We start from the raw sequence: 23,485 nt of genomic DNA on the forward strand, positions 1-23,485 counted from the left end.
TGATATCAGTTTAACACCTTGAGAATCTTTCATTCATGAAAGTATTACAGACATTTACAGCAGAACAGTCACAAGTACAAGTATTGAATAATACAAGCAATTGTTAAATCCCTAGAGGCCAGCATTTTAACTCCTTCTGCTGCTGAAATATAATCCCCAGCACAACAGGCCACTCACTTGTAATGGAATACCGTCTGTCAATCCTGAATGAGTTCGAGCCATCATCCCCAAAACCCTGGCAACCTGGGCAGCCGTGACTTCCCGAACACCAAACTGCATGATTATGTTGCGACATTCTTCCACACTAAGATGCAACAAAACAGAGAGATCTTACAGGAAAGGAGGTTTCACTGTAGCACAGCAAAAGACTTCAGTCAAGTCAGTCAAATGATCCAACATAACAAAATTACAGGACAACCAAGAAGAAACATTCAGTAGACAATCTTTGCGATTTTTTCCATGAAATACACTGTGCCACATTTCCAGTTCAAAGCCAGGTGTACTGAAGTGACAGGGATGTCACAGAGAGGTTTCACAGACTATGTTCTATCAAAGCAAAAGCACAAGGTAGGTTTAGCATTCTTCTTGGTTAAAAGCACTTCCACTATTGACCTGTGATACAGAGCTTCAAAGCCTCAAGTTTTCTGCTACCTAAAAGTGAAACAAAGGCTTTGAGAATGCACATTTCAAAATGCTGACGTGCACTGTTCCAAGGTAAGCTATGAATGTTTGCCCTTCAGCCAAGGCATCCCTGAGCAGAGGGCACCAGCAAAAACCTCCCAGGAGACAAGAGAGAAAACAGAGCAGATGCTTGAGTTTCAACTTCAGAACCGAAGGGGTTTTTTTCAATTTTTTTTCCATTTTGTGAACACTTCATAACTAGGCCAGGAAGCCTTATATAGCATAAGTATATAAACTATTTTATTAGCAGGCATGTGTTAACAAAGGAAATAATTCAGTATCTTCCAATACATGATGTTTTTACCTCTTGGTTTAATTCTTGGTTTAAACAGGAACTCATGTTCATACCTTTGAGATTTCATCACCTCCCCAAAGTAATCAATAGTCTTTCTCTTGAAATACAGAATCATTTAATTCTACCTTATGCTCCTTACAAAAAAGCAGGTTCATTTGGAGGGCTAAGTTTTGCAAGAGCAAAGTTCTTCCAGCACTCTAGTGGGATTTAGCTGGAATTTATGTCTACCCAGACACTTGCATTTTCACTTACAAAAGGGTGTAATTTTATAGTAAAATTCTTATGAAACCTTCACAAGCAATGTGAATCCTTTTATGTAGCACTTCTTACCATGACAAAATTCTACACAGTGTCCACAGGCATGTAACACACATTAGAAGAAAGCAAAATACAACCAGAATTCAAATAAACAACCTTATAATATTTGATAAGATTCTACTTATTTTAGTATTTAAAGTGTTCTTCACCTTTTACTTCAAGAAACAAAACCACCACCACCACCCAAAATTATATGCTTGAAAACTGCATTTTCCTACAAACCTTGCACAAAAGCCATAGCCAACTTCTTGCATGAAATCTGCCAGAGAACTCTCCATCATGGTCTTGGCTATCCCTCCAGAATCAGGCAGGATCCTGTCCATTAGAATGTCCCGTTTTTCAGGGTATAGAAGTGGTGCAAGCACCACGGGGCAACGCTCCTGGGGAAAATCTAAAGGCAAGAGCAACAAAGTGTCAAAACACCCAGAATTCCAGTTGAATGTGAAAGACTATTCAAAATTATTCCTCTGCTGTGCTAGAGTTGGCCTAATGCTGCAGAAATCAAGAGAGCACTGATGCATCATCCCTCCATCCCATTGTCAGTTCTCTACTGGGATATTCCTAGAGAAGAAGAATGTAGACTAAACTAGCTAGGCTCATGCAGGTTTACTGCAGCTCTGCAGCTGCCCGAAAGGCCAGCAGCTGTGCTGGTGTAAGTTTAGAACTAGATTGTCACTAACAGCAGTCATCCAAAAAAAAACAGAGCAGGAAACAATACGGCAGTCCAGCAAAAGCCACTTCTCCAACTCAGGTAATATTAGGAAACAAAGGATCTGCCACTGAGTCTAAGAAACACAGCAAAACTAAGCCTGGCACTTGGGCATAGAAAGAGTAAATACTCATTTTTTTTCTTCCTGAGAGGCCAAGTTTAAGAGATAGGTAATGAGACAATCAGATCTGTGGATCAGAGCTTTGCTCACAGTGGAGAGCAACAAAGGCACCCTGTGGCTGGGCCTTCCTGAGACAGCACCATTGACGTGTAACATCTCCATACCCTCCAGGGCCATTTGGAGAAGAGTTCCCAATATCCCAAAGCAAAGTGTCAGGAATTACACAAGCTAATACACTAATCTTTATTAAAATGCATATGAAAAAAGAAGTCATATTTAAAAAATTAGGACAAATATTCTGCTCTTGTATAAATGGTAGCTTCCTCTAGGTCTGTGGAGAACCAAGGAGTGGGTTAAGCTCAATTATCATATTGAGTCCAAATCTTCTCTAATGTGTTAGGCTTACAACAAATACTGGCTTTGGAAAAGAACAGACTCCAATGATACCTTTTAGGAAATGAACTAGAGTCTAAGTCAGAAGCACCTCCCTTGCATGCTACTGTATCCTCATAGATCTGCATCTAATATAATAAACAATGCTTAAAATGCACCTGTTTGAAATGGCAATGTATGATCCTCACTCTGTAAGGGGGTTTTCAACTACAGTGCACTGAGCTGCTTTAGTTAAATCCACAAATACCATGCCACATAAAAGCAAACACAGACTTGAATACCCCTTACTCAATGTTTCTTTATCAAAACTTTTCAAGAACACAAGACCACATTTGCTGTTCACTGAAAGCAAAACTGTGCATTAGGACACAATACCAGAACAGTGGTACTTTTCTGTCAGTTTAGAAGTACAAAAATTTACTGAGATCTAAGTCACCAAGCTCCCCAGCACTTCAGCACTCCACACTGACAGAAAGCCATAAAAATCCATCTCAAAGTCTGCATCTGGTCAGGCTTCCTGAACAGCACACTTACCTCTACGTAATGTTTTGAGGAAAGCGTCAATCTGCTCCTGTCCTACCCCAAAGGCTCCCTTCTGCCCAAAGAGGAGATGGGAGAGGAGAAGGTGCAGGACCTCTATTGCAATATCTTGGAAGCCACCTTCTTGATTTCCACTGACGTCTGCGTCAATGTAAGAGCGCAAAAGATCCGGGAGTTTCTGTTTGATAAACTGGGCAGCTTTTGGAAACAGAAGAGGTTAGAGTCAAAACCTGGGATTCTGTTCTAGTACGAGATTCATTTAGCTAGCTACCATTCTCTTAATTTGACTTTGTTTACCCCAAGCCACAACAGTTCAGATTTAAACAGAAATCTTGTACCTGAGAACTCAAATATTAATGGACAACTACAAGTTCAGATATCACAATGCCCCAGTTTGATTCATTATCAAGCAAGTCATTTGTTAAATGGTCCTTCAACTTCACACAAGATGACTGTGTTATCTACTGCCCCTCCCAATGGCACCCCTAACTGCAAGGTCAGGTTAGGCAGGTTTCCCTACCCATCTAGAAAGCACTGCTGAAAAAGGCTGTCCCTGAAGCAGTACGTTAGAAAACTTACCAAAACCTCGCAGATCTGAGCTGAAAGAGTTCAGTAAAGCCAGACCAAAAATCACCTACAAACAAAAACATCATAGTAAGTAAGGGGACCTCACCCTTTCTAACTAGCTTTGTTAAAAAATAAAAAGTAAAAAAAAATTTGACATAAGAGTTCACCTACCTCTTGAACTTTACTTAATTTGATGACTTTACTCAATTGGGCAAATAAATGGGGTGAAGGCTTTAGACTCTGGAACAGATAAGAAGAATAACATGGAAGATGTTTTGGGATTCATCCCATTTGCAATGTGTCAGACTATCTACAGTCTATTTGCAAGCTTGGAATATTAATAACTATTCTGCTGTGGCCTAACATAAAAATTATATGGCTAAACAACTTTCCAACTACTTTTGGATAAATCTCATCTAAAAGCTTTTTCCATATATCCCACTATTAAACCATTATCATGGCTTTCATATTGAAAGAAACAGAAGCACTGATGATTTGTTTTGGTTCTGGTACCATAAACAAAAAGTACCAACATTAGATGAAGTATTAAAATAAAGTTTACAGTCATTCTGAGTGATTGACTAACTAACTTAGTTTAAGGAAAAAAAACCTCACACCAACCAGGCAAGCTCAGTTTTTGAAAATTTTACTACAAGGGAAAACAATCTGGTTTCCTAGAGACCAATTCAGTGCAGTTTCTGACACTTTTCTTCCTCTTCAAAGAAGCATACAAACCTTCTGATAGTGCAAGGGATTGTCAATGGCGTACGACAGCGTCGAGATAAAATTTGGTTTTGTAATCAGCGACGCACACTCCTGGATCAGAAATTGAGTCTGAAAATAACAAGATAACCTGAAGATTCAGTTTTATAACAGAGCTATAAAAATAAACTACTGTGCACTGTATACAGAAAAACTGAAATATAAAGTACTTATGTAAGTACCCAAATTCTCTCTAACATTAACTAGTCTTTTTTCATTCAAACTTTCTTCAGATTTGCTTTTAATATTTGCTTTCAGTCAGCTTTTAAGACTGACAAAGTGATGAAACATTCTCCATCATATATGCAATGTTTTGCTTTCTGTAAACATCCTCATGCATTGCAATAGACAACCCAAGAGTATTTGATTCATGGTTAGGAGCTAAAAAGTTTGTGGCAAAATTGCTTAAGGATGAAAACACTTCTGCCAATAGACATAGTCAGCACCAGACATGTCAGTTAATAGATTTGGACAATTCTTAAAATACACAGAAAGGCTTTCAAACTAGAGCACTGCATGTGGTAAAAGGAGCATTTATACTGATGCGACCTGTTTTTTTCCAGATCAAGAGATTGCAAGTCAGATATCAACAATTATCTTCTGATTTGAGGATTGGCAAAAAGTGCTTGCAGTTGAAAAGCCATATAACCAGAAGTTTGCTTGAAGCTACTGCTTCTAACCTGCCTTTGTGCTTGACCTGGATGAAATCCCACTGCACATTTTTAACAATCAAAACAAATAAACAGATGCATTGGTGCAAACTGTACCTGATGAAAATCTTTGCCACTGCTTTTACCATCGCCACTGAAATCCACGTGCGAGAATAGACAGCGTAGTAAATGCCTGTCTGCCTCGGGACCGTGCCTATTCACAATCTGGAAAAAAGGATCAAAAAACCAGTTTGGTACCAAACAGTCATTACAGAGCAAGATCTGGGTCTAGTACCATGGATACAGCAGTACTGCTAGTAGTTAAATCATCAACAGTTTCAACAAAACTGCTATAAATGTTCCTTTTAATCAGTAACCTAGAAACCAGATAAGTAACTGTATTTGCAACTAAGAAGTATAAACAAAGAGAATCTAGACACAAGTTACTGATGCAGAAGCCATGCATTTCAGGGGTGGTATTCTTAGAGCTAAGTAAAAACAGGTTTTCAAGTCACCCTCAAGTCACCAAAGCAGCCCTTTCATGGCCTCACTTTCTCCCATTTTCTCCCACAGCTGCAGTGCCTAACTCTGCAAGAACACAGCCTTGTAACAGCACCTGTGCAATGGGTTACCTGCATTTACCGACTTACAACACCTATCACTCATTACTAAATCTTAACAATATTACCTTTTTTTTGCATCCCCTACCATTTACCTTAAGTTTAACTCTTGGCTACAGACCAGCTCATCAGCTTGTTGTCTGAAATAGCTACAGACTGTTTCCGAACTTGGCCCTTTCTTTACACCCCAACCAAGAAGACAGCTTTACTTCTTTTTAATAGAATCCATACTATCAGAAATGTGAAGCCAACCAACAGCAGCTTGCCTCTTGGGTCAAACAGTAGCAGCTAATAACAAACCCAACCTTCATTTACTGGCAACATTTTCCCCCTGTTACCACTTCTTTAGCTGCAGGAGAGATACAAAGACAGGAGACTGCAGCTCTACCTCTGGTCTCTACCTCCACCAAGTCCACTGCTTCACCCATCATGAACGTCCTTGCTTACAGTAGTTTCTTTGTGCAAAGAAACAAACAGGGTGGCTCTTTAGGCTCTGGCTGCTTGGGCTCTGATATTTGATTGTTTTCATCTCAATTTTTCTACTGTTACCTGCATCTATGCTTCCCTTTCCCTCAGAGCCTGCTGATTCCAGTGGCTGCCAAGTTTTATTCTGCTGGAAAGAAACTTCCAAGTTGAATCTAGCTCTGCTTCTTGACCAGAGGCTATAATATACATGCCTGTGGTATGTCAGTCCAGAGTAAACAGCCCAGCTGTGGTGACAGCTGGGCCTTTGAAGGCAGCTATACCCCAGGATTAGGAAGATGCTCAGATTGGTGCAAAAGGCAGCAAACCTGAATTGACAGCAAATTCCACTCCCTAGCTCAGGCTTCAGAAAACAGGCAGTTTGTTTAGGCAACCCAATCAAATACGAAGATCTGGATGCAGTAACAAGACTGACATAAAGCTGGATCAATTTCCTAAGGAGCTGCCTCGTGCTGTGACCAAGGTGAATTCATCAAAGTAAACAGATGCCAAAGAAAACTGTACATACTAAAGCCATCCACAGCACTTGCCTGCACCAGAAGTAGACTGTTTCCTTGCACTGAGGTATCTTCCAAAGGCAAAAAATTTGAAAATTTAACATAGAGGAAAGAAGGAAAGAGAAGGCTAAAAGTACAGTGTATCGTATTTCAACTCTAACTACATTCACAAAAAAGCTCTTCCAGGAAACGAGGAATGAGAATTGCCAGTTTTCCTGAAAAAATCCTTTGTATTCCAGCCTTGATACACATTTACATTGTATCCAGCCATAAAATCAGATCAATACTATTTTTTTACTGCAGGGATGTCCAAGCACTGACAGGGGCTGCCCAGAAAGGTTGTGGAGTCTCCATCCATGTTGGTACTCAAAAGTTGCTCAGATAAATTTCTGGGCAACCCAATCTAAGTTACTGTTTGAGCAGGAGGTTGGACCTAATGACCTCCACAGGTCCCTTCCAACCTCAACCAGTCTGTGGTTTAGGATAGAGCTTGAGCCACTTGTATTTGTATTTATCTGGTAATATGTTTGGGAAAATACAGGATTAGACAAAAAATACCTCTGTTTTTCTAGATTCAAAAAGCTTTGCTTTCCTAGATAAACTCATCCACAAAGCCCTTTCCCCCTCTCTCCAACCTGGCTCTCCTTACCATGTTAGGAGGAGACCACACAATCTCACTCCAGAGGAAGCCATGGTTTCATATTTGTGTCTGACAAATGCATAAAATATTTTTGAGTTTTTAAAACATATATTCTATTTTTTTAAGCAGTAGCTATATTAAATGACTACTGAAGGCACATTTAAACAGAAATTAGCTACTCAAGCTTGCCACTGTTACACTCGAGTGATGTATCTAAATGTGTCATTTTGGTCAGTTGTGACAAGAAGAACTCAAAGAATGAATTACTACAATTCTACATGCTTAGATAGAAACTTTGTAAAATGGAGTGAATCATGCCAGATATTTACCCCAAGCAGCACAGCATGAAACAGAGTTACAGCACATATATTCTCTTCAACTAAAAAAATATTGTACCAGCAACCATGAAAGTAAAACAATACCAAGAAAATAAAATTTAAAAAGACAACAAAGGATTAAGATTTTAGGATTTTAGCCTTGAAATTCTAGCTCTGCTTTATAACCATACACATGGAAATCCAGCCATTTCCACAGACCAGGACCCAGTCTCTCACCCCTCTCACCACAGTGAAGCTAAAAGGCCTGGCTGAAGGGTAAGGAACAATCTGTCCCTGTTTCAGAGAGCTAGGCTCCAAGTGAATGGCAGATCAACCATATCTTCTCCCAAATCAAGTCATGCTTCAGTCACACCTTACTGCAAAAACCATCTGTTGAAACTAACACTGATCAAAAGGACAGCATGATCCCAAATGAGCCCCTGGAGTACTGAACTGAAAAACATGAGAAAGTTACACAAGTTACAAGAGATCTATTCCATCTTACATTTAAAGAAGCCAATACTGCTGAAATCACTCTCCTCTCACCTCAAGATAAGCAATGAATGCACTTTTAAAGACATCAAATGTTACAGAAACTCACTGCTTAAGCCCTCTGGCCTTCTAATCTGATTCAAATTGTTGCAGGATTTCACCTCTGCAGGAAAAAAACTCAACATTAAGTGGCCCAGCTGGGAACTGAACTAAACCAGTTTCTAAAACTAGCTCAGTAGCATTCACTTCTTCCTAAGCACTCCTCTGCAGATAATGCTTTTTAGTCCACCCTACAAGTCAGAGCTATTTTTAAAAAGGTCAATTAAAACAGAATTCTTGCCAAAATCACAAACATTTGGGTCTCAACATGCAGTTGCTCTGCCTGCCTTCTGAAAGGTTTCATGACCAAGCCATGAGTCATTGAATGAAAAGAGGAAAAAAGAATTCCATCAAGGGAGAACCCAGAGGTAAATTACAACATACTCAGGCTTTCAGTGCAATAATTCTAAACACTGAATGTACACATTTTCCTCCCCTTCCCAATCAGTGTTCTATTGAATGCCCAAAAGTGGAAAGCTGGAGAAGTTAGGAAAGCTTTTTATACCACCCTTCGGGAGCAGCAGTTAATCCTAATATTCAACTACAAAGTTAATACTGGTCTCAGCTCTGAGATGTATTCCATGACTTGGCAGATGAACCAGAAGAAGTATCAGACACACCCTGCAATTTCCAACATCACAAACAGTAACATAAACAAGAGCACCACAGAGTACAAATACTAACGAGAAGAGAAACTCCAATTCTCTTTCCAAAATTCATTTTGCAGCACTGTATCACTTTACTTACATGCTGTATTTCCTGCTGGCTGGCTCGGTAGTTTTTCTTGGTTAAATTGTCCACCAGGTAGCTGATTTGAGACAAGGCCAGCGAGAGCGAGTCAAGATTCATTGCTGGTTGGGGCGGAAGCAGGCGGCCGAGCCCGGCGCAAAATCACCATTATTCCCCTTTAGTCACCTCAGAGACAGGTCAATTTTTTTTCCCCCAATGAGCCTGTATCTGTTTCTGTGTTACTTGCTTCAGCTCTTCTTTCTCAGTTGTCTTTGTCTGTTCTGAAACATGGCACCTGGAAAACAGTATTAAATTAGATTTAAGTTCTGTAGCAGCGACATAACTATGTTCACAAGGAAAATGAAGTAGTATTTGGTTTTCACAACACAAGCTCAGTTGTTTTTACACTACCTGACCACTTTTGTTTCTGCATTTTGCAGTCTGAAAGAGCCAGCAAACAGCTCAGTCAGAAGAATGATTTTCGGCACCGTGAGAAAGAAGTAAATAAGATGAATAATGAATTAAATACCACACAGCAGCAATCAGAGGTCAGAATCATTCAAAGCATCAATCATAAACTAATATAAAAAACGCACTTTTACCATCTCTGCTATATTTTGCCTCAGTATATCCAGGCAGTATTGCCTCAACCCTGTACACCAAAACAAGCAATTGTGAATGAGCAACACACAAAGAACTGCAATAAACTAACACTAACATTTGGCTTATACTGAAACAGCTTTCCAGTGAGCTACAACAGCAAAGCTTGCCAGCTTAATAAATTTCTATGACAACACAAAACTTGGCACTTGACATCTCATCTGTTAAATTACAGATTGCCAGTGTGACAAAATTGCATCCCAAATCAAGTCCTGCATGTTCAACAGTGTGGGGAGCCTCAAACGAAGCCCCAAGCTGCTCTGAGAAGAAGCAGTGTGCATTGTCAGAGGTAGAATCAAGCTGGAGAGTCACTGCTTGGACGCTCTACCTGATCAAACACAAAGGTCACTGGGCTTCAAGCCAAGACTCTGAAGATCCCTTTTTCAGAACAAGAACTATTGCTTTGCTCTCTTGGCTCCATGGCAAAAACCACCAGCACACGATTTCTGCCTCATCATGGAAATGGATGGTTTGGGTGATGTGTTCGCCTGGCACACGGAACTGAGGGCAAACCAGTCCAGGGAGCATTCCTGCAGCAGCACAGCTCAGCATGTCAAGCCTCCTTCTGCCAGCACCCAACAGCAGCAGCACACAGGAAGCTGAACAGGCTGTGCTGGGTACAAATAGAACTCTTCTTCCCATCTCCCTTTATACAAAGGTTTTCACTCACTTATACTCAGAACCATACCTTATTTAACATCTGCCTACACTTCAAAACATCAGTTTTGAATCCTATCAGAGGCAATGAAGACCATTCTGCTCTTTAAAAGAGTTCATTATATTACACAAATATATGGGTAAATTATTTGTAAGAAAAGTCAAATCAACTGACTTCCAGACCTTCCTTATGCCATAGAAAGCCCTGACTATTCACTGAAGGTATGCAAGATCCTTCTTATGCAGTAAAACTTACATCTCACAAAGAATAAATTTTCAACCAGTAATACTGAAAGCATTCTTCAGTGACAAGGCAGTTGGTCTCTGAAAGAATTTCAGGGCATGTCTAAAACTGCAGTGAGAACTACACAAAACTTCAATTTCTTTTTAGTACATGTGACAAGCTAGAATTCATTACCTTTATATATTAAGATTTAAAAGCCTACTGACTGTGGAACATCTAGAAGGGAGGACTGGCACAAAAGTTTAAAAAGACTTCTCAGTAATACAGTACCTGATTTTTTTTTTTTTTTAATAACCTTTTACATTCCCCTTTTGGAATAACCTAGAAAATGTCACTGGGTTTGGCAAGCACACGCCTTCCAAGACAATCTTACAGGGCTTAACATACATGACCAATAAAAAGCTGCTGAAAAGCATTTGTTAAAAATCAAGCACACCAGACCTCAGCACAGTACTTGCACTTACTAAAACAAGCAGTCAGCAAGGGGAATTCAGTCCCATCAGAGCACCAGATTACAGCAAACAGCCCAGAGAACTCACAGGCTGTTTGAACTACCTACAGGACATAACACAAAACTTCAACTTGACCAATTTTTAAGGCAATAACAGAATTCCAGAGTTTGCCTTTCAGGCCCGTAAGAAAAACCACATTTCTCTGAGCATTTTTCCTCATACCAATACAAACAGCACAGCAATCACACCTACTCCACCTAAAACCCAGGGGGTTTTAGTACTGAAATTCTCAAGCTGGGCTCAAGCCTCCCTGCTGCCGTACAACACCCTGTAGAGCATGAACACTGACCATCCCTCCCTCCTATTAGCATCTCTCTTGTCTCCCAAAAAAGCAGGGAATGCTTTGATTGCAGGGAAGCAAAACAAGCTTTGCCACCTTCCAACTACAAAATCTGGCAGCACCACTGGACAATCCAAGCTGGAGGCAAAATGGTATTTTTCCTTTCAAGGAAGCCTCTCAAGGAAGAGCCTGAGCAAACACGGAGACTCAAGAAAGAAACACAATAGCTGAGGAAACAGCTTCCTACTTATATTCTAAACATATGGTTTGCACCGTGTATATCCCAACACACAGCAAACCCTGACAGCTCCCACGGACACAACATTAACAGCACTTCAGAGGTTCAAAGGATGTAACCTAACACAGGAGAGTACAGAGTAACCCAAGGGAGCCTTGCCTGCACAGCAGAACTGCACAGGTACCTCTTTGGTCATTCAGTACAAAGCTAAAATTCAATTACTACGGCACTGATTAAGGAAGCTATGAATGCTATGTGGAGCAGACTTTATTTTTAGATCCATATGTCCTTAGTGGGAATGAATCTCCCTACACTGGCCTCAACAATTCAGGAAGTTTTCAGTCCATGGGACAAACCTTTCATGTTCAGACAAGTCAGGCCTCAGCTACATGGAGTTTATCAAAAAAATTGAGATGACCTGGCAAAATTAGCTACTTTCAGTCACAGATCCTATAAAACAGTAATGGATTAAGATACCTGGCACGGGACTCATGAGCTCTTACAATATTACTATTTTATATTGTGCAACACAACCCATTTTAGAGAGATAAAAAATATTTACCAAATTCTACAGCATTACACTCCCTGAATACTTCCTAAGGAAAACAAAAGCCCATCAGCACAAAACATTTGGCATCTATTTCAGTAGATACCTTTTCAAGACCAGAGTTCTGTTGGATTAAAAGGTAAATGCAATAAAATTTCAGGCAAGAATCCAAAAATCACAAAATAGAGAGGGCCAATATGAAACCACCCATCAGGTGTGACCAGACGCTCCCTACTAACCAGAAAGCACTAGAGAGTAACTAAACCTTGATGCTGAAGTTGACAAACCTGATGTCTTCCACAAATTCAGAAACACCCTAATAAAAAAAGTAATTTCAAAATTACTTTAAGCTAACTTTGGATATTTTTTCAGAATTTTGCAGAAGTAACTATTCCCACTAGATTTCAAGAGTTGTATGATTACAGGGCACACGTGCCACATGTGGTGGATAAAGATCTAGCAACACAAACAGCAATGTGTTTGCTGATTAGGTTCTAAGCTCCTGTCACAAAACATCACATGAAATATGCTAAAGGGACCACTGCTAAACCTGCTCCCCAGAACAGTCCCTTATCCTCTTTTTAAACCCATGAACAAATACAAAACATGGAAGAGCAGCACACCTCTCTGAAGGCCAACACTGGGAGCAATCCAAGGGAGAAAGGTGGCTTTAAATCATACTATACTTTATATTTCAGGATGTCTACCACTTTGAAATCTATTGAGAAAAAAAAAACAATTCCAGAGTGGAAGTCACATAAGCAGTAAAATAAACTCCCAATTAATTTGACCAGTTCAAATTCAGGTGATTACAAACAGAAAAGACACCTGAACTTTCCATACACTGGAAAGCTGCACCCAATTCCAGTAAACTGGAATTCACAAAGATGATTAGACACAGTAACTTTAGTTTACAGTCTGACTGAACTAAGCACCTGTGTTGTTCCTATACACCCAGGCCAGTGAAACTGCAGTTTGGAATCTACCTCAAATACAAATCAAATATGACATGGCTGCTTCAGGCATTTTCACATCTCAACCTGGACTGTTTAAAAAAAAGAAAAAAACAAGAAACGCTCACTTCCTTCAGACAAGCACTTCAGAAAAAAGTTTCTGCTGGAGGGAAGAAAAGAAGGTACTTGTTATCAAATGCTGCATGTCTTTTTACCATCCAAATTGTGTTTTAAAACAACTAAATACTATTTTAAAAGTCAAAGGAAAACTGCAGTATTCACACATCAGGGATGTTTATGAAACAAAAGAGAAATTTGGCTAAAATAGTAATGGCCTCAACATGATTCTCAGTGATAACAATTCCCAACATAATTTAGTTATGTCCCATCACAGGGAGATAAAACATTACTGTCCTCTATTGCTAATTTATGTTTCCACAGTTTCTCTTCCACTTACTCAGGTGAACACCAAGAGTGGCCACTTCAGCATAAATCAAAAACTTAAGAACACTACAAAGGAAAAACAGGATAAGGTATTTCTCCAAAGAAGAGAGACAGGTAGAAAGCAAACTGGCTGTGAGTTTGGTTTGGAGACACCAGGCCAACAGCATCAACAGTTAAGAGTAAACTAAGAAGCAAAATAACAAAAGTGGAAAGGACAGACCAGTCTACTACCAACTAAACTTGTTTCCTGTTTATAAGAGTCACCCCACCTGGACTCACCCTGTACATAATTTTAGCCAATGCCAAAGTAGTTACCTTAGAAACAGGAATCAGTTGGGTACATGAAGAATGTCAGAGTCACACCTGTTTTGTTACCTGCTTAAAAAAAGTTCCTGAGAGCAGTTGCTATGTTTCCTTGCAACAACTGGGATTCAGAAATATTCTGAATACATGATGTACCAACATACTAATGTTCTATTTTCAGTATTATCTCACTTCTGTCGTAAATACAGTCCAAACTGGTTTTGGTTTGTTGAAATTAAACTGTGAGTACTCACTGGCCTTCCTGTATAAGGAGCAAATGGTACTAATCCAAGTTAGAAAACTATTGTAAAAAACTCTTGCACCGATACGGCATCTGCTTAAACACCCAACTGTTGCTATTTCTAGTTTAGAATTATACAAGTCAATTTTACTGGGCAGCGTTTTCTTAACTGGAGGACAGCACCGAGAAGGATCTCTCTCCTGTGGTCTGCAAGAAGGTTATGTCACTGGATTATTTGCTACAGCTCACTTTTTCCGTATTTTCTGCGAGCAAGTCACAACGCCGATCTCCTACGGAGGCCGCCGGGCCCGGCCGGGGCAGGCCCGACCCGGAGTCCTCACAGCTCCACCTGTCACCACCGGCGTTACACAAGCGAGGGGGGAGAAATGAACACAGCTCCAGAGCTGGCCGTTTCCCCGCCACCTCGCGACGCTGCCGCCGCCACCTGCTCCCGCCAGCGAACCGGGAACACCCGCGTCTCCCGCCCCGGACCCCGCCGAGTTCCCTCTGTCGCTCAGGAGCGGCTGCAGGACAGAGAAGTACAGGGGGAGAGGGCTGCGGGTCCCGCCGCTGCCTCTCGCACAGCCCGGAGGGCGGCCCGGTCAGGCGGGTGCCTCAACCGGCCCCGCTACCCCCAGCGCAAACTGGCCCGGCCCCGCTGCCTCCGGCCCCGTCGCCACCGCCACCCCCCCCACGCTCCGAAGCCCGCAGCGTCCCCACAGCCACTCAGAGCCCCCCCCCCGGGACCGGCCGGGCGCCGCTCCCACCTCGGCGGTGTCGTGAGGGCCGGGCTGGGGCCGCTCGCGCGCTTCTCTCGCGCCGCCGCCGTTCCGATACAAAATGGCGGATGGGGTCGCGCGCTCGCGCCGCGGCCTTTCCCCTCCCCCGTCCTCTCGCGGGGGGGGGACGCGGGGGGAGCGGAGGGGCGGAATGCGCGCGGAGCTGCCGCGCCCCCGCGGGGGGGCCTTCGTCCAATCAGAGCTCGGGGCCCCTTGAGAGCCGACCAATCAGTGCCGCGCGACCTCGGGGGAGGGCATCCTGCCGCCCTCCGCGCGGAGCCTGAGCCGCGCGCCATTGGCCGGGAGGGGCCGAAATCCTTCCTACTCTTTCAGCCAATCAGAGCTCCGTAGCCCTCTCGGCCTGCGCGTGCGCCCCGATGACCAACCCGCGCTGCCGAGCCCGGCCAATGAGCGAGGGACGTCGCGCGGGGGCGGGGCGGGAAGGGGAAGTGGCGGGCGGTGCCAAAGGGCGCGCGGAGTCATGGCGGGGGGGAAGGGTGTACCCCTCTCCGAGTGGTGCGGTCCACCCCGTTCCCCCTTGCCTCGCTGTTTCCTCCCCCCGATGGTGGTACAACCCCAGGAACGGTTTTTCCCTGCGCAGCGCCGTGGTACAGGCCGATAAACTGGCGTGTTTCCCCCCTCCCCACCCCGCGCTGCCTTGGTACGGCCCAGGCGCTGCTCTCCCACAACATGGTGGCTGTGGGACCCTCAGAGCGCCCGGCCCGCGCCCCGCACGCTCCGGGGAAGGATTTTCTGTTCTAAGGAAATCCCCTCTCCATTGGCACCCTCCCGGATGGCTGGCCTCAGTCCCGAAGGGGAAACTCCCTTCAGTTCCTTCCCACCCGTGCCAGCCCCACCACACCCACCTGCCTGCCCCGGGGGGCGACATTGGGGTGCCACAGCAGGACCGGGGCCCACAGAGCCTTCCCTGGTCCTGGGCGTGAAGATACCCCGGAGGATGAAGGCCTGAGGAAGGCAGTGGGACTTCGCACCTCCACACCATCCATCCCAAAGCTAGAAGAGCTGGGACGGTAGTGATATGGCTTCTTCCCTGTATCCCACCCGGGAGCATCTCTCACAGAAATCACCTCCTGCTGGCCTTACACATGCATCACAATGTCACTTTTATTGAGTTGAGTTCCCTCCACTTCCTGCATGTACAAAATACATGTTAAAAGGCCAGTGTTTGTAAACAGGGGAGCAGTAAGGCAAACAGGAACAGCCACAGCACCTCCAGACCTGCCCTGCCGTCAGCCACAGGGACACTGTGGGAGCACCAAGGGAGCCCAGGTGTTTCCCACCTGACAAGAGACACTGTGTCCTCCTCCACTTCAGTCAAGGGACCTCCTCATGCCTAGCACACCTTCAGGAAAGCCAGGGCCATGAGACCCACCAGGTACCAAACTTTTTCATCTTTGTGCAGGGTGGGCACTGGAAGGCATTTTGGCATTGGGATCAGCTGAGCATCTCTGCTGGGCTCCATGGGAGGTGGCTCTGTGCTCCCCACATCCAGGACAACCGGACATTTTCTTCATGCCAAAGGGTCTCCAAGCCCCAGCTTCTGCTCACAGGCAGGAGCCTGGCAAAGGGGCTTGGGACACAGCTGGTGCCATACAAGTGGGGGTTTGGTGGAGCCTGGTTTTGTCGAAAGATAAGGGTACAGATGCTGGAGATCCCTTGGGAGAGGCAGGAGGGATCTGTGCCTTCACAGCATCCCTCAAACATTCCTGCTGTGCTTGGAGCTTTTCTTCCTCCTTCTTCATCTGGGTCTCTCTGTTCCAAGCAGCAATGGGGAGGTCCCCATTTATGTGCAGCGTTAGTAAGGAAAGACCAAACCTTTCCGGGTGAGGAAGCATTCATGTGCTGTCACTCCTCCTGCAGCCACTGGTTGCAGCAAGAGAGCCATGTTGAGAAGTATAGGTGCACAAGTCATGGTTCTTCTCACCACAACAGCCTGTGCTGCTTCCAGAAGATGCAGAAGGTGCAGGGCCAGGTTTTACACAAATTTGGGCTGAACCCTCATCACAGATGCATCAACTGAATTCCTTCCTCCCCAAGGGTTTTAGAAGCCAAACAAGACAAAACTCAAAGACAGAACAGGAAAACTTTGCTGTTGAGGTTTAAAGCCCCCAACCAAATCTGCAGCTGGGGAAACAGCTCAGCCCAGGAAAAGCAGGAATGAAATATCATCCAGACAGGCAACAGAGGGACAGCCCAGAGCAACACCAGCCATAGAGTGTAAATGACCAAGAGAACAATATAAAACAAATGAATACTGACTGCTTTACCCCAAAAGCATCCCTTAAAACCTGGCCAAGTCCCATTTTCTGGACACCTGGAAGAACAGGATTGTAAATCTGGAGAAGAGCTTTGCTCTGTTATAGTGTCTTCAGTAGGTCAATGCAGTCATAGCAGCTTATCTACTGAGTGTGCAACCCCTGGCAAGGAAAACATTGCACTGGCATGTCCCTACCCCAGGGTCATTCTGATCCTCAAAATAAAAAACCCAAACAGGCTGAAGGTAACCCTTTGTAACACAAGGTGCAGCCCAGGCAGAGGGAGATGTGAGAGTAGGGGCAGGAGACTGTCAGGAAACCAGAGTTCAAACCAAACATTGACACACAATAGGACTATGGGGGTGTCTCCCTGTCTGATAAACATGATTACTATTTCCTTTTATGCAGAACACTGCTTCTCTCTCCAAAGTTGGGAGAAGGAGTTTTAGCTGTGGAGAGGAGCTCCACCAGCACAAGGATACACAGATGAGAGCAGCATGGCTTTGCAAAGCCCTACCGCAACCCTTTAGTGATGTCTACCCCAAGGGGCAGAAAGAGTTTGCCCTGGATGACAGGTCACCTTGTAGTGTTGCTCTGGCTTCACCAGGGAGCCAGGGCTCAGAGAAGCCTGACTGCCTGGTGCCTTAAGACAATGAGATACAAACCACCACAGGGCTTGTTCAGCCAAGCCCCAAGTCACAACGGTTTTCTTGCATCTTCCCAACACACCAACATGTTTTCTTCCCACTTCCCTGTGGTCCCAGGGGGAATCTCCATCTCCTCAGCAGCAGCAGTGCAGACCAGCCTGGAGAAGTCAGGCTGTAAGATCCACAAAGATGGCATTGGCAGTGGTCTGTCCAAAGATGAAGGCTCCAAGGGTGACCATGAACACCCCATAGCTGACCTGGGCCCACCAGCTGTGGATGCAGGAGGACAGGGCATATTTACAGGGGTCCTTCACCCCAGTATCCACAGGGGAATGGGGGACAGGGGAAACACATTTCCATTACCTGATTGCCCTGGTTTCTTGGATCTCAGAGAGTTTGGCTTGAATCAGGCAGAGCCCTGAAAGGCAGGGGAGGCAAATTAGAATCGAATGAGGACTGTCCACTGGGGACTGAACAGACACTCCATAAAACAGGGAGCTGCACGCCCAGTTACAGAGCACCAAGTCCAGCCAGAATAGTTGGACTGCTGACTGGCCTCACACCACATTTTTGTCATCCTCTAAAAATCTCCTGGTTCCTGTGTTTCCATCCTGCCCCTCCCTCTTGGAGAAACAAGGCCATGTGACCTTTGTCAGCCCCTGACCATCCCAGGATGCCCTACCTGGGAAGACAAAGATGAAGCAGGCAGCCAAACCCCCAATGACAGAGATGACTTTGCCAATATCAGGGATGAAAAGAGCCAGGAGGAGTGTCAGGAGGAACCAGCTGATGGTCTGAAGCAGGCGTCTCCTCCGTTCCCGAACCACGTCCTCCTCCACTGTTACTCCAGTATAGCGGAGCCAGAGACCCTCCAAGACAGCCCTGTGGGCACAGACCCAGGACAGAGGGGTTTCCTCATGCTGCTCCTCCTTCCCACACCAGCCCCATCTCTCCCAGCTCTCACCGGCCACAGAAGTGCAGGATGGGGTAAGACGTCAGCACACAGAGGATGATGAAAGCCCGGGCGAGGGCAACAGGGATGTCATTGGAGGGGTAGGACATCAAGACATCCTGCTCCACACCAGCTCCAAAGGTTAGGAAGCCACAGATGCCTGCCAGGAAGGGTGCAGTCAGCAGGGGATAGGGACAAGTCTCCTGAACATCTGTTTGAAGGACCAGACTTGGATGGATATGGCACAGGACACATTGCAGAAGTGTTCCATGGACTCTCCTCCCTTCTCCCTCTGACCCTTGCTGACCAGAGGGTCCCTGCCTTCCTGAAGCTCACAGCCACTCCAAGGACTGTGCCACACTCACACAGTGTCCCCTCACTTACCAGTGCCTGTGTAGACAAAGAGAGCAATCACCATGGCTGCTGTCACCACTGCCCCCCAGGTCTTCACCTCCGGCTGCTTCATGCTGTTAAAGACGGGCACGCTGCTCACATGGCACTGCCAGGACACAGAGACAGTGGGGATACATGATGGGCTGAACCAAGTGGTATCCTACTTGTGATATTCTGCATTTGTTGTGATATTGTCATCCCCCCAGGTTTGTCAATGGAGAAGAAAAGGGGGGGGATAGGCTGCTTTGTACATCCTAGCTGAGATAAAATGGATCCATCTACATCCAGAGGTGGTAAGATGTTAAAAACACTTCAGCCTCTTTGCAAAGCTGTGCAGTGAGCATAGCATAGCATAGCCAATCACACAGGCAGGGTTTTAGTCTGCTACCCAAGCAACTACAGGATGGAAGGGGAGTGCCAAGCTTGTGGCCTTACCTGGAACCCAAAGCAGATGGTGGGCATGGCATTGAAGATAGCTGTCCAAGTGGAGGGGCTGGCAGGAAAGAAACACCCCTCAGTCAGAACAAAATCCCCTGTGACCCCCATCCAGTGCCCCAAGGGAGGATGAGCTGGGAGTACTCAGTGTCCTTGCTGTTACTGCATCCCACCCAGGATGATGCCATTGCATGGAATGAAGTTTTCCTGGGATGTGGTACTCCCTGAAGACCAGGGCCTTTCACTGAGACAGAAACAGCCAAATCTGAGCATACAAAAGTAGAAGTATCAGTAAAAAATAAAGGATCTAGTTGGGCAGTGCGAAAAACTGGTCTAACCTCTGCTCTGCCATAGAATTCCTGCACTGGATCCAAAAATACACACTGTGAAGAAGGGAATAAGCCACAGTGGTTGTGCTGGCCAAGGAAATAACCAGAATCATCCAAATATAGACGCAGCCCTTGTTGCTGCGTGAGCACAAGCACTGCACAAGGAATCCAAGTTTTGGATATATCAGAGATAAAAACCAATCAGTGCTCATCAAAACCTGTGATGGAGCCATGGGAACCTTTAAGAGGTCCTTTCCCTCCTCTTCACCACCTGTTCCTCTGAAACATTCAGAGGTGCTGCCACTTGAGAGTTTCTGGCAGCAACATGCAGAGTCCCCAGGACCAGGGATGGGACTGATGAAAGATTCATCCCCAGCCTTTGCACCCCTCGCTCCCACAGCCCAGCCTGGCTCTGCAGTGCTGTGAAGGCACCAAGAGCATCATGTCTCTTGCTCTTACCTGGTAGGGATCTCCACAGGCACCAGCTCCTTGTCAGGCCAAATGTACTTGATGATAATGACTGCTGTGACATACCATGTGCCAATCACACTGAGGGAGCTGTGAGAGGGGATAGGAGGCTGTGAGTGCTCTGGCTCCCCACTTCATGGAGGGTTTTCTCTCAGCCTCTCCATCCCCATCTTCTGCCCTGCACAGCCCAGGCTACCCCCCTCCTGCCTATCAGACCAATTTTTGCTCTCCCTTCTCTTGGAATATGCCAGGAAATGTCACCTGCTGTCCCCCAAGCAGATGTCAACAAATTCTGTTGCTTTTGGGGATTATTCCATGCTTCTTTGAGTGGCAAACCTGCCAGACTTGGGTTTTGGGCTGGAGAAAGAGGCAAATGTTGAAGCAGGGATAGTCCTTGGTGTCCCTGGTCCAGCTCCAGCAGGCAGGTCACACCAAGATTCTTGGTGGAGCAGGGCTGGCCCACAGACCACCCAGCCTAGGCACACTTACTGGCTCTCCTTTCTGTTGGATTGCCAACTCCAAAGATAGGAGACAATGTAGTTGAAAGCAGGATTCCCTGCTTCCTCCAGCATGCAGAAGGGAAGGACACAAGCCCTGAAGTATGACACTGTGGTTGCACAGTGCTCAGCCACTCCTCTGCTTCCCAGATAGGGAAACTGAGGCATGGGAAGGCAGAGGGTATGTGGGCAGATATGGCACTAGAACCACAGCATTTCCAGTCCCTGTCCTCTGCAACCGTGCTTAGGTGGGTGCTGGCTGGCCTACCCCAACTCCCAGCCCCAGGCTGAGGGCTCTTCCCACCCACCTGGCATATTTTTGGAAGCCAATCTCTTTGGGGATGGAGAGAGGCAGGATGAGGAGGAAGGCAGTGATGCTGATGGTGAACTTGCGGTCTGTGTACCAGCGGCTGCTCCCAACTTCCTCAGGCTCCTTCACCAGAGCAGCAATGACTGTGGGGACAACAGAGATGGTCACATTGGACCTTCCAAATGAAGGAACAACAACTGGTTATTATTTGCTCCATGGGACACTCTTACTCTTGTCCTCCTGGTCTCCAATGATGATGAGGAAGGCAATGCAGGTGCCAAAGGTGTAGACAGCAATGGCCACCTCGCACAGCACACCAGGCACCTTCCCGCAGACAGCCCACACAACCTCCTGGTAGGTGCGCTCATTGCTGGCCTGTGAGCAGTAGGCCAGGATGACCAAGCCTCCGATGATGAAGATCAGCATGCACTGGGATAGGAGAGAGACAGGGAGGAAACATTGAGCCAACAATATGGTAAGGTCCCCTAAGCCACCCCAGGCAGCCACCCCTGAATACACTGAGCATATCTGGTGCACTTCATGCAGAAGAGCTTCTTCCTAGGAGTCTGGTCCCTCCCAAGCCTTTTCTGGGGCACCACATGTCCCTCCCATGCACCTTCCAAGGGTGGGACAGGGGACTGTCCCTTCCCAATTCTCTCACCATCTGCAGGGCGATGCCTGCAGCCACACCGCCAGCCATGCTGAAGGCAGCAGGGAAGTTGAGTAGCCCAGCCCCAAGGGCAGCGTTGACCACAATGAAGACAGCTCCCAGAGCTGACGTGGCTCCCAGACCGTTTCCTTGGCTCTCTGAATTTTTGGGCACAGTCTCCACACTAGGGCTCTGCAGGAGCCTCGCCCGTTCGCCAGCATCCTCGCTCCACTCCCAATCCTTGTAGTCACTGTTGATGCTCCCAGTGCCCTGAGCCATTGTCCTTCAAGTGGCACACACCACTGTCCACGTCCCACTAGTGGTTCTGCAGCAGGCTCAGCTGGGCACCTTGAGGAGTGTCCTCAGCCAGGACACTCCATCAGGCAGGTGGCTCCATCAGGCAGGAAGGGCAGCAAACAGGGTGGAATGCAGCAACACAGGAATCAGGCAGTTCCCTACTCCTACAAGGTGATGAAGAATGACACTGTTAAGTGTTAGTTAAATTATATTAACAAGGAACAACCTGGGCATCAGGTGGGGGCACAGAGGAACTGTGTTCCCTGGGTCTTAGCTTGGGGGGTCAAAGCACACACACACCAGCAGATATAGCAAGAGAACTCACCTCTTGTACCTCAAATCCAGGGAGGGGACACAACTGCTGTTGGATGAGGGACTGAGCCCTGGCTGTGCAGCCCTGAGGACCTGCAGCCTCACATCAGGACTCGCCTCTCTGTGGGCACGAGACCCAGTGTCATGGCTCACTTCCTAATTTCCAACCCCAATTCCTGCAAGCTCTGCAAGAGTGGCTGTGCACGTGCTCCTGAGTAAAGGGCAAGGCTGGGCTCAACAGGAATGACCTGTGTGCAGCAGAAATACTGTGTCAACAGGAAAAGCAGGACTGGCCCCTTCCAGTGCACCCCCAGGTGTACCCCTGACAACCAGCAGGAGATCATGTCTCAGAAGCTTTTGTATTTGAAGATCTGGTGTTTCCAGCATCACAGCCACTGGGGGTTGGAAAGTCTAAATCTCATCCCAGTGCCTCCAAGCTGGAGATCAACCCTCACAACCTGGCAGGATTTTGCAGGAATCTACATGACCATGAGAAATCTCTTTTCAAGGAAATCTGATTTTTATTCCTAGAGGACATCTACAGAGACTCTTCCTGCCCAGCTCACTCCTTGCTTCTGGGCTATTTAAACTCTGTGTTTGTGCTATGAATCCTCTGTGAAGATTTCTGGGGAAGGGGAGGAAGGGCCGCCCTGTGCCTCGTGGGCAGGAGCATGGAGGGACAGGCCGGTGGGTCCGCGTGGGCTGAAGTTCCCACCCGGCCGAGGATGCTGCAGGGGGTCGATGCTTCTCCCATAGCCTAGGGGAGGATACTGAAGGATGTCCTTTCCCTCCAGGTAACGCCGACATACTCTGGCAACCAGAAACCCCGAGAGCAGGCGCTTCACCGAGGGTGACTGGACAGACACGCGGCCCCGCTCTGGCCCCGGCGGCGCCCCCCGCCCGGGGGAGCAAGGCCCGGAGCCGGTGACGGTCAGCCCGCGTTCGCAGGGGATGCACAGACTCCTGCCCTAGCCGGTCGCTGGGCTTCCCGCGTGTCCCCCCGGTCCGTCCGTAACCCGGCCCCACTCACCAGGCGGGGAACGCGCTCTGCTCCGCTCCCTTCGGCCCCGGCCCCAGCTCCGGCTGAGCTCGGCGGCAGCGGCAGCGCGGCGGCGGCTCCGCCCTGCCCGCTGCACGCCGGGGGTTGTA

The 23,485-nt window shown here is 46.4% G+C and overlaps 2 protein-coding genes across 14 annotated transcripts in view; both read right to left on the minus strand.

Moving 5' to 3' along the window:
- CNOT1 (CCR4-NOT transcription complex subunit 1) overlaps positions 1-14,889 on the minus strand; it is a 54,936-nt gene extending 40,047 nt beyond the window's left edge. For 8 of the 11 annotated variants that reach the window (XM_033517141.1, XM_015639934.3, XM_019008004.2 and 5 more), the window contains exons 1-9: positions 14,760-14,889; positions 8,932-9,208; positions 5,154-5,261; positions 4,360-4,458; positions 3,796-3,864; positions 3,637-3,691; positions 3,052-3,255; positions 1,517-1,685; positions 178-304 (exon numbers count right to left, since the gene is read on the minus strand). In XM_033517141.1, coding sequence (XP_033373032.1) covers positions 178-304; positions 1,517-1,685; positions 3,052-3,255; positions 3,637-3,691; positions 3,796-3,864; positions 4,360-4,458; positions 5,154-5,261; positions 8,932-9,033 — 933 coding nt within the window. In that variant the 5' untranslated portion in view covers positions 9,034-9,208; positions 14,760-14,889. Of the gene's footprint in view, positions 1-177; positions 305-1,516; positions 1,686-3,051; positions 3,256-3,636; positions 3,692-3,795; positions 3,865-4,359; positions 4,459-5,153; positions 5,262-8,931; positions 9,209-14,759 lie in introns of those variants that run through there. The other 3 variants (XM_015639932.3, XM_015639936.3, XM_019008005.2) reach the window with 1 other exon arrangement.
- A 986-nt stretch (positions 14,890-15,875) lies between these two features.
- Positions 15,876-23,471, minus strand: SLC38A7 (solute carrier family 38 member 7). Of its 3 annotated transcripts, none has more exons than XM_015640178.2 (12): positions 23,367-23,468; positions 22,350-22,584; positions 21,740-22,188; positions 21,309-21,507; positions 21,077-21,221; positions 20,263-20,361; positions 19,475-19,532; positions 19,031-19,145; positions 18,659-18,806; positions 18,377-18,576; positions 18,058-18,112; positions 15,876-17,964 (listed from the first exon to the last, which is right to left on the minus strand). In XM_015640178.2, exons 3-12 carry the CDS (start codon positions 22,004-22,006, stop codon positions 17,862-17,864), a joined length of 1,389 nt encoding a protein of 462 aa, XP_015495664.1. In that variant the 5' UTR covers positions 22,007-22,188; positions 22,350-22,584; positions 23,367-23,468; the 3' UTR covers positions 15,876-17,861. The 3 variants fall into 3 exon arrangements, with proteins under 3 accessions (XP_015495664.1, XP_015495666.1, XP_015495665.1); XM_015640180.3 differs by having other exon boundaries at positions 22,350-22,457; positions 23,367-23,436; XM_015640179.2 differs by lacking the exon at positions 22,350-22,584 and having other exon boundaries at positions 23,367-23,471.
- Between the last annotated feature and the right edge of the window lie 14 nt (positions 23,472-23,485).

Source organism: Parus major, chromosome 11 (assembly GCF_001522545.3).
Source record: "Parus major isolate Abel chromosome 11, Parus_major1.1, whole genome shotgun sequence".
Taxonomy (NCBI): Eukaryota; Metazoa; Chordata; class Aves; order Passeriformes; family Paridae; genus Parus; species Parus major.

What these genes read in the sequence shown, in the direction of transcription:
- SLC38A7 (XM_015640179.2), bottom strand. Translation starts at nt 22,006, where the DNA reads ATGGCTCAGGGCACTGGGAGCATCAACAGTGACTACAAGGATTGGGAG. An exon ending in CAGGCATCGCCCTGCAGATG is followed by an intron (nt 21,508 to 21,739) that starts GTGAGAGAATTG and finishes CTCCTATCCCAG; the next exon opens with TGCATGCTGATCTTCATCAT. An exon ending in TGGAGACCAGGAGGACAAGA is followed by an intron (nt 21,222 to 21,308) that starts GTAAGAGTGTCC and finishes TTGTCCCCACAG; the next exon opens with TCATTGCTGCTCTGGTGAAG.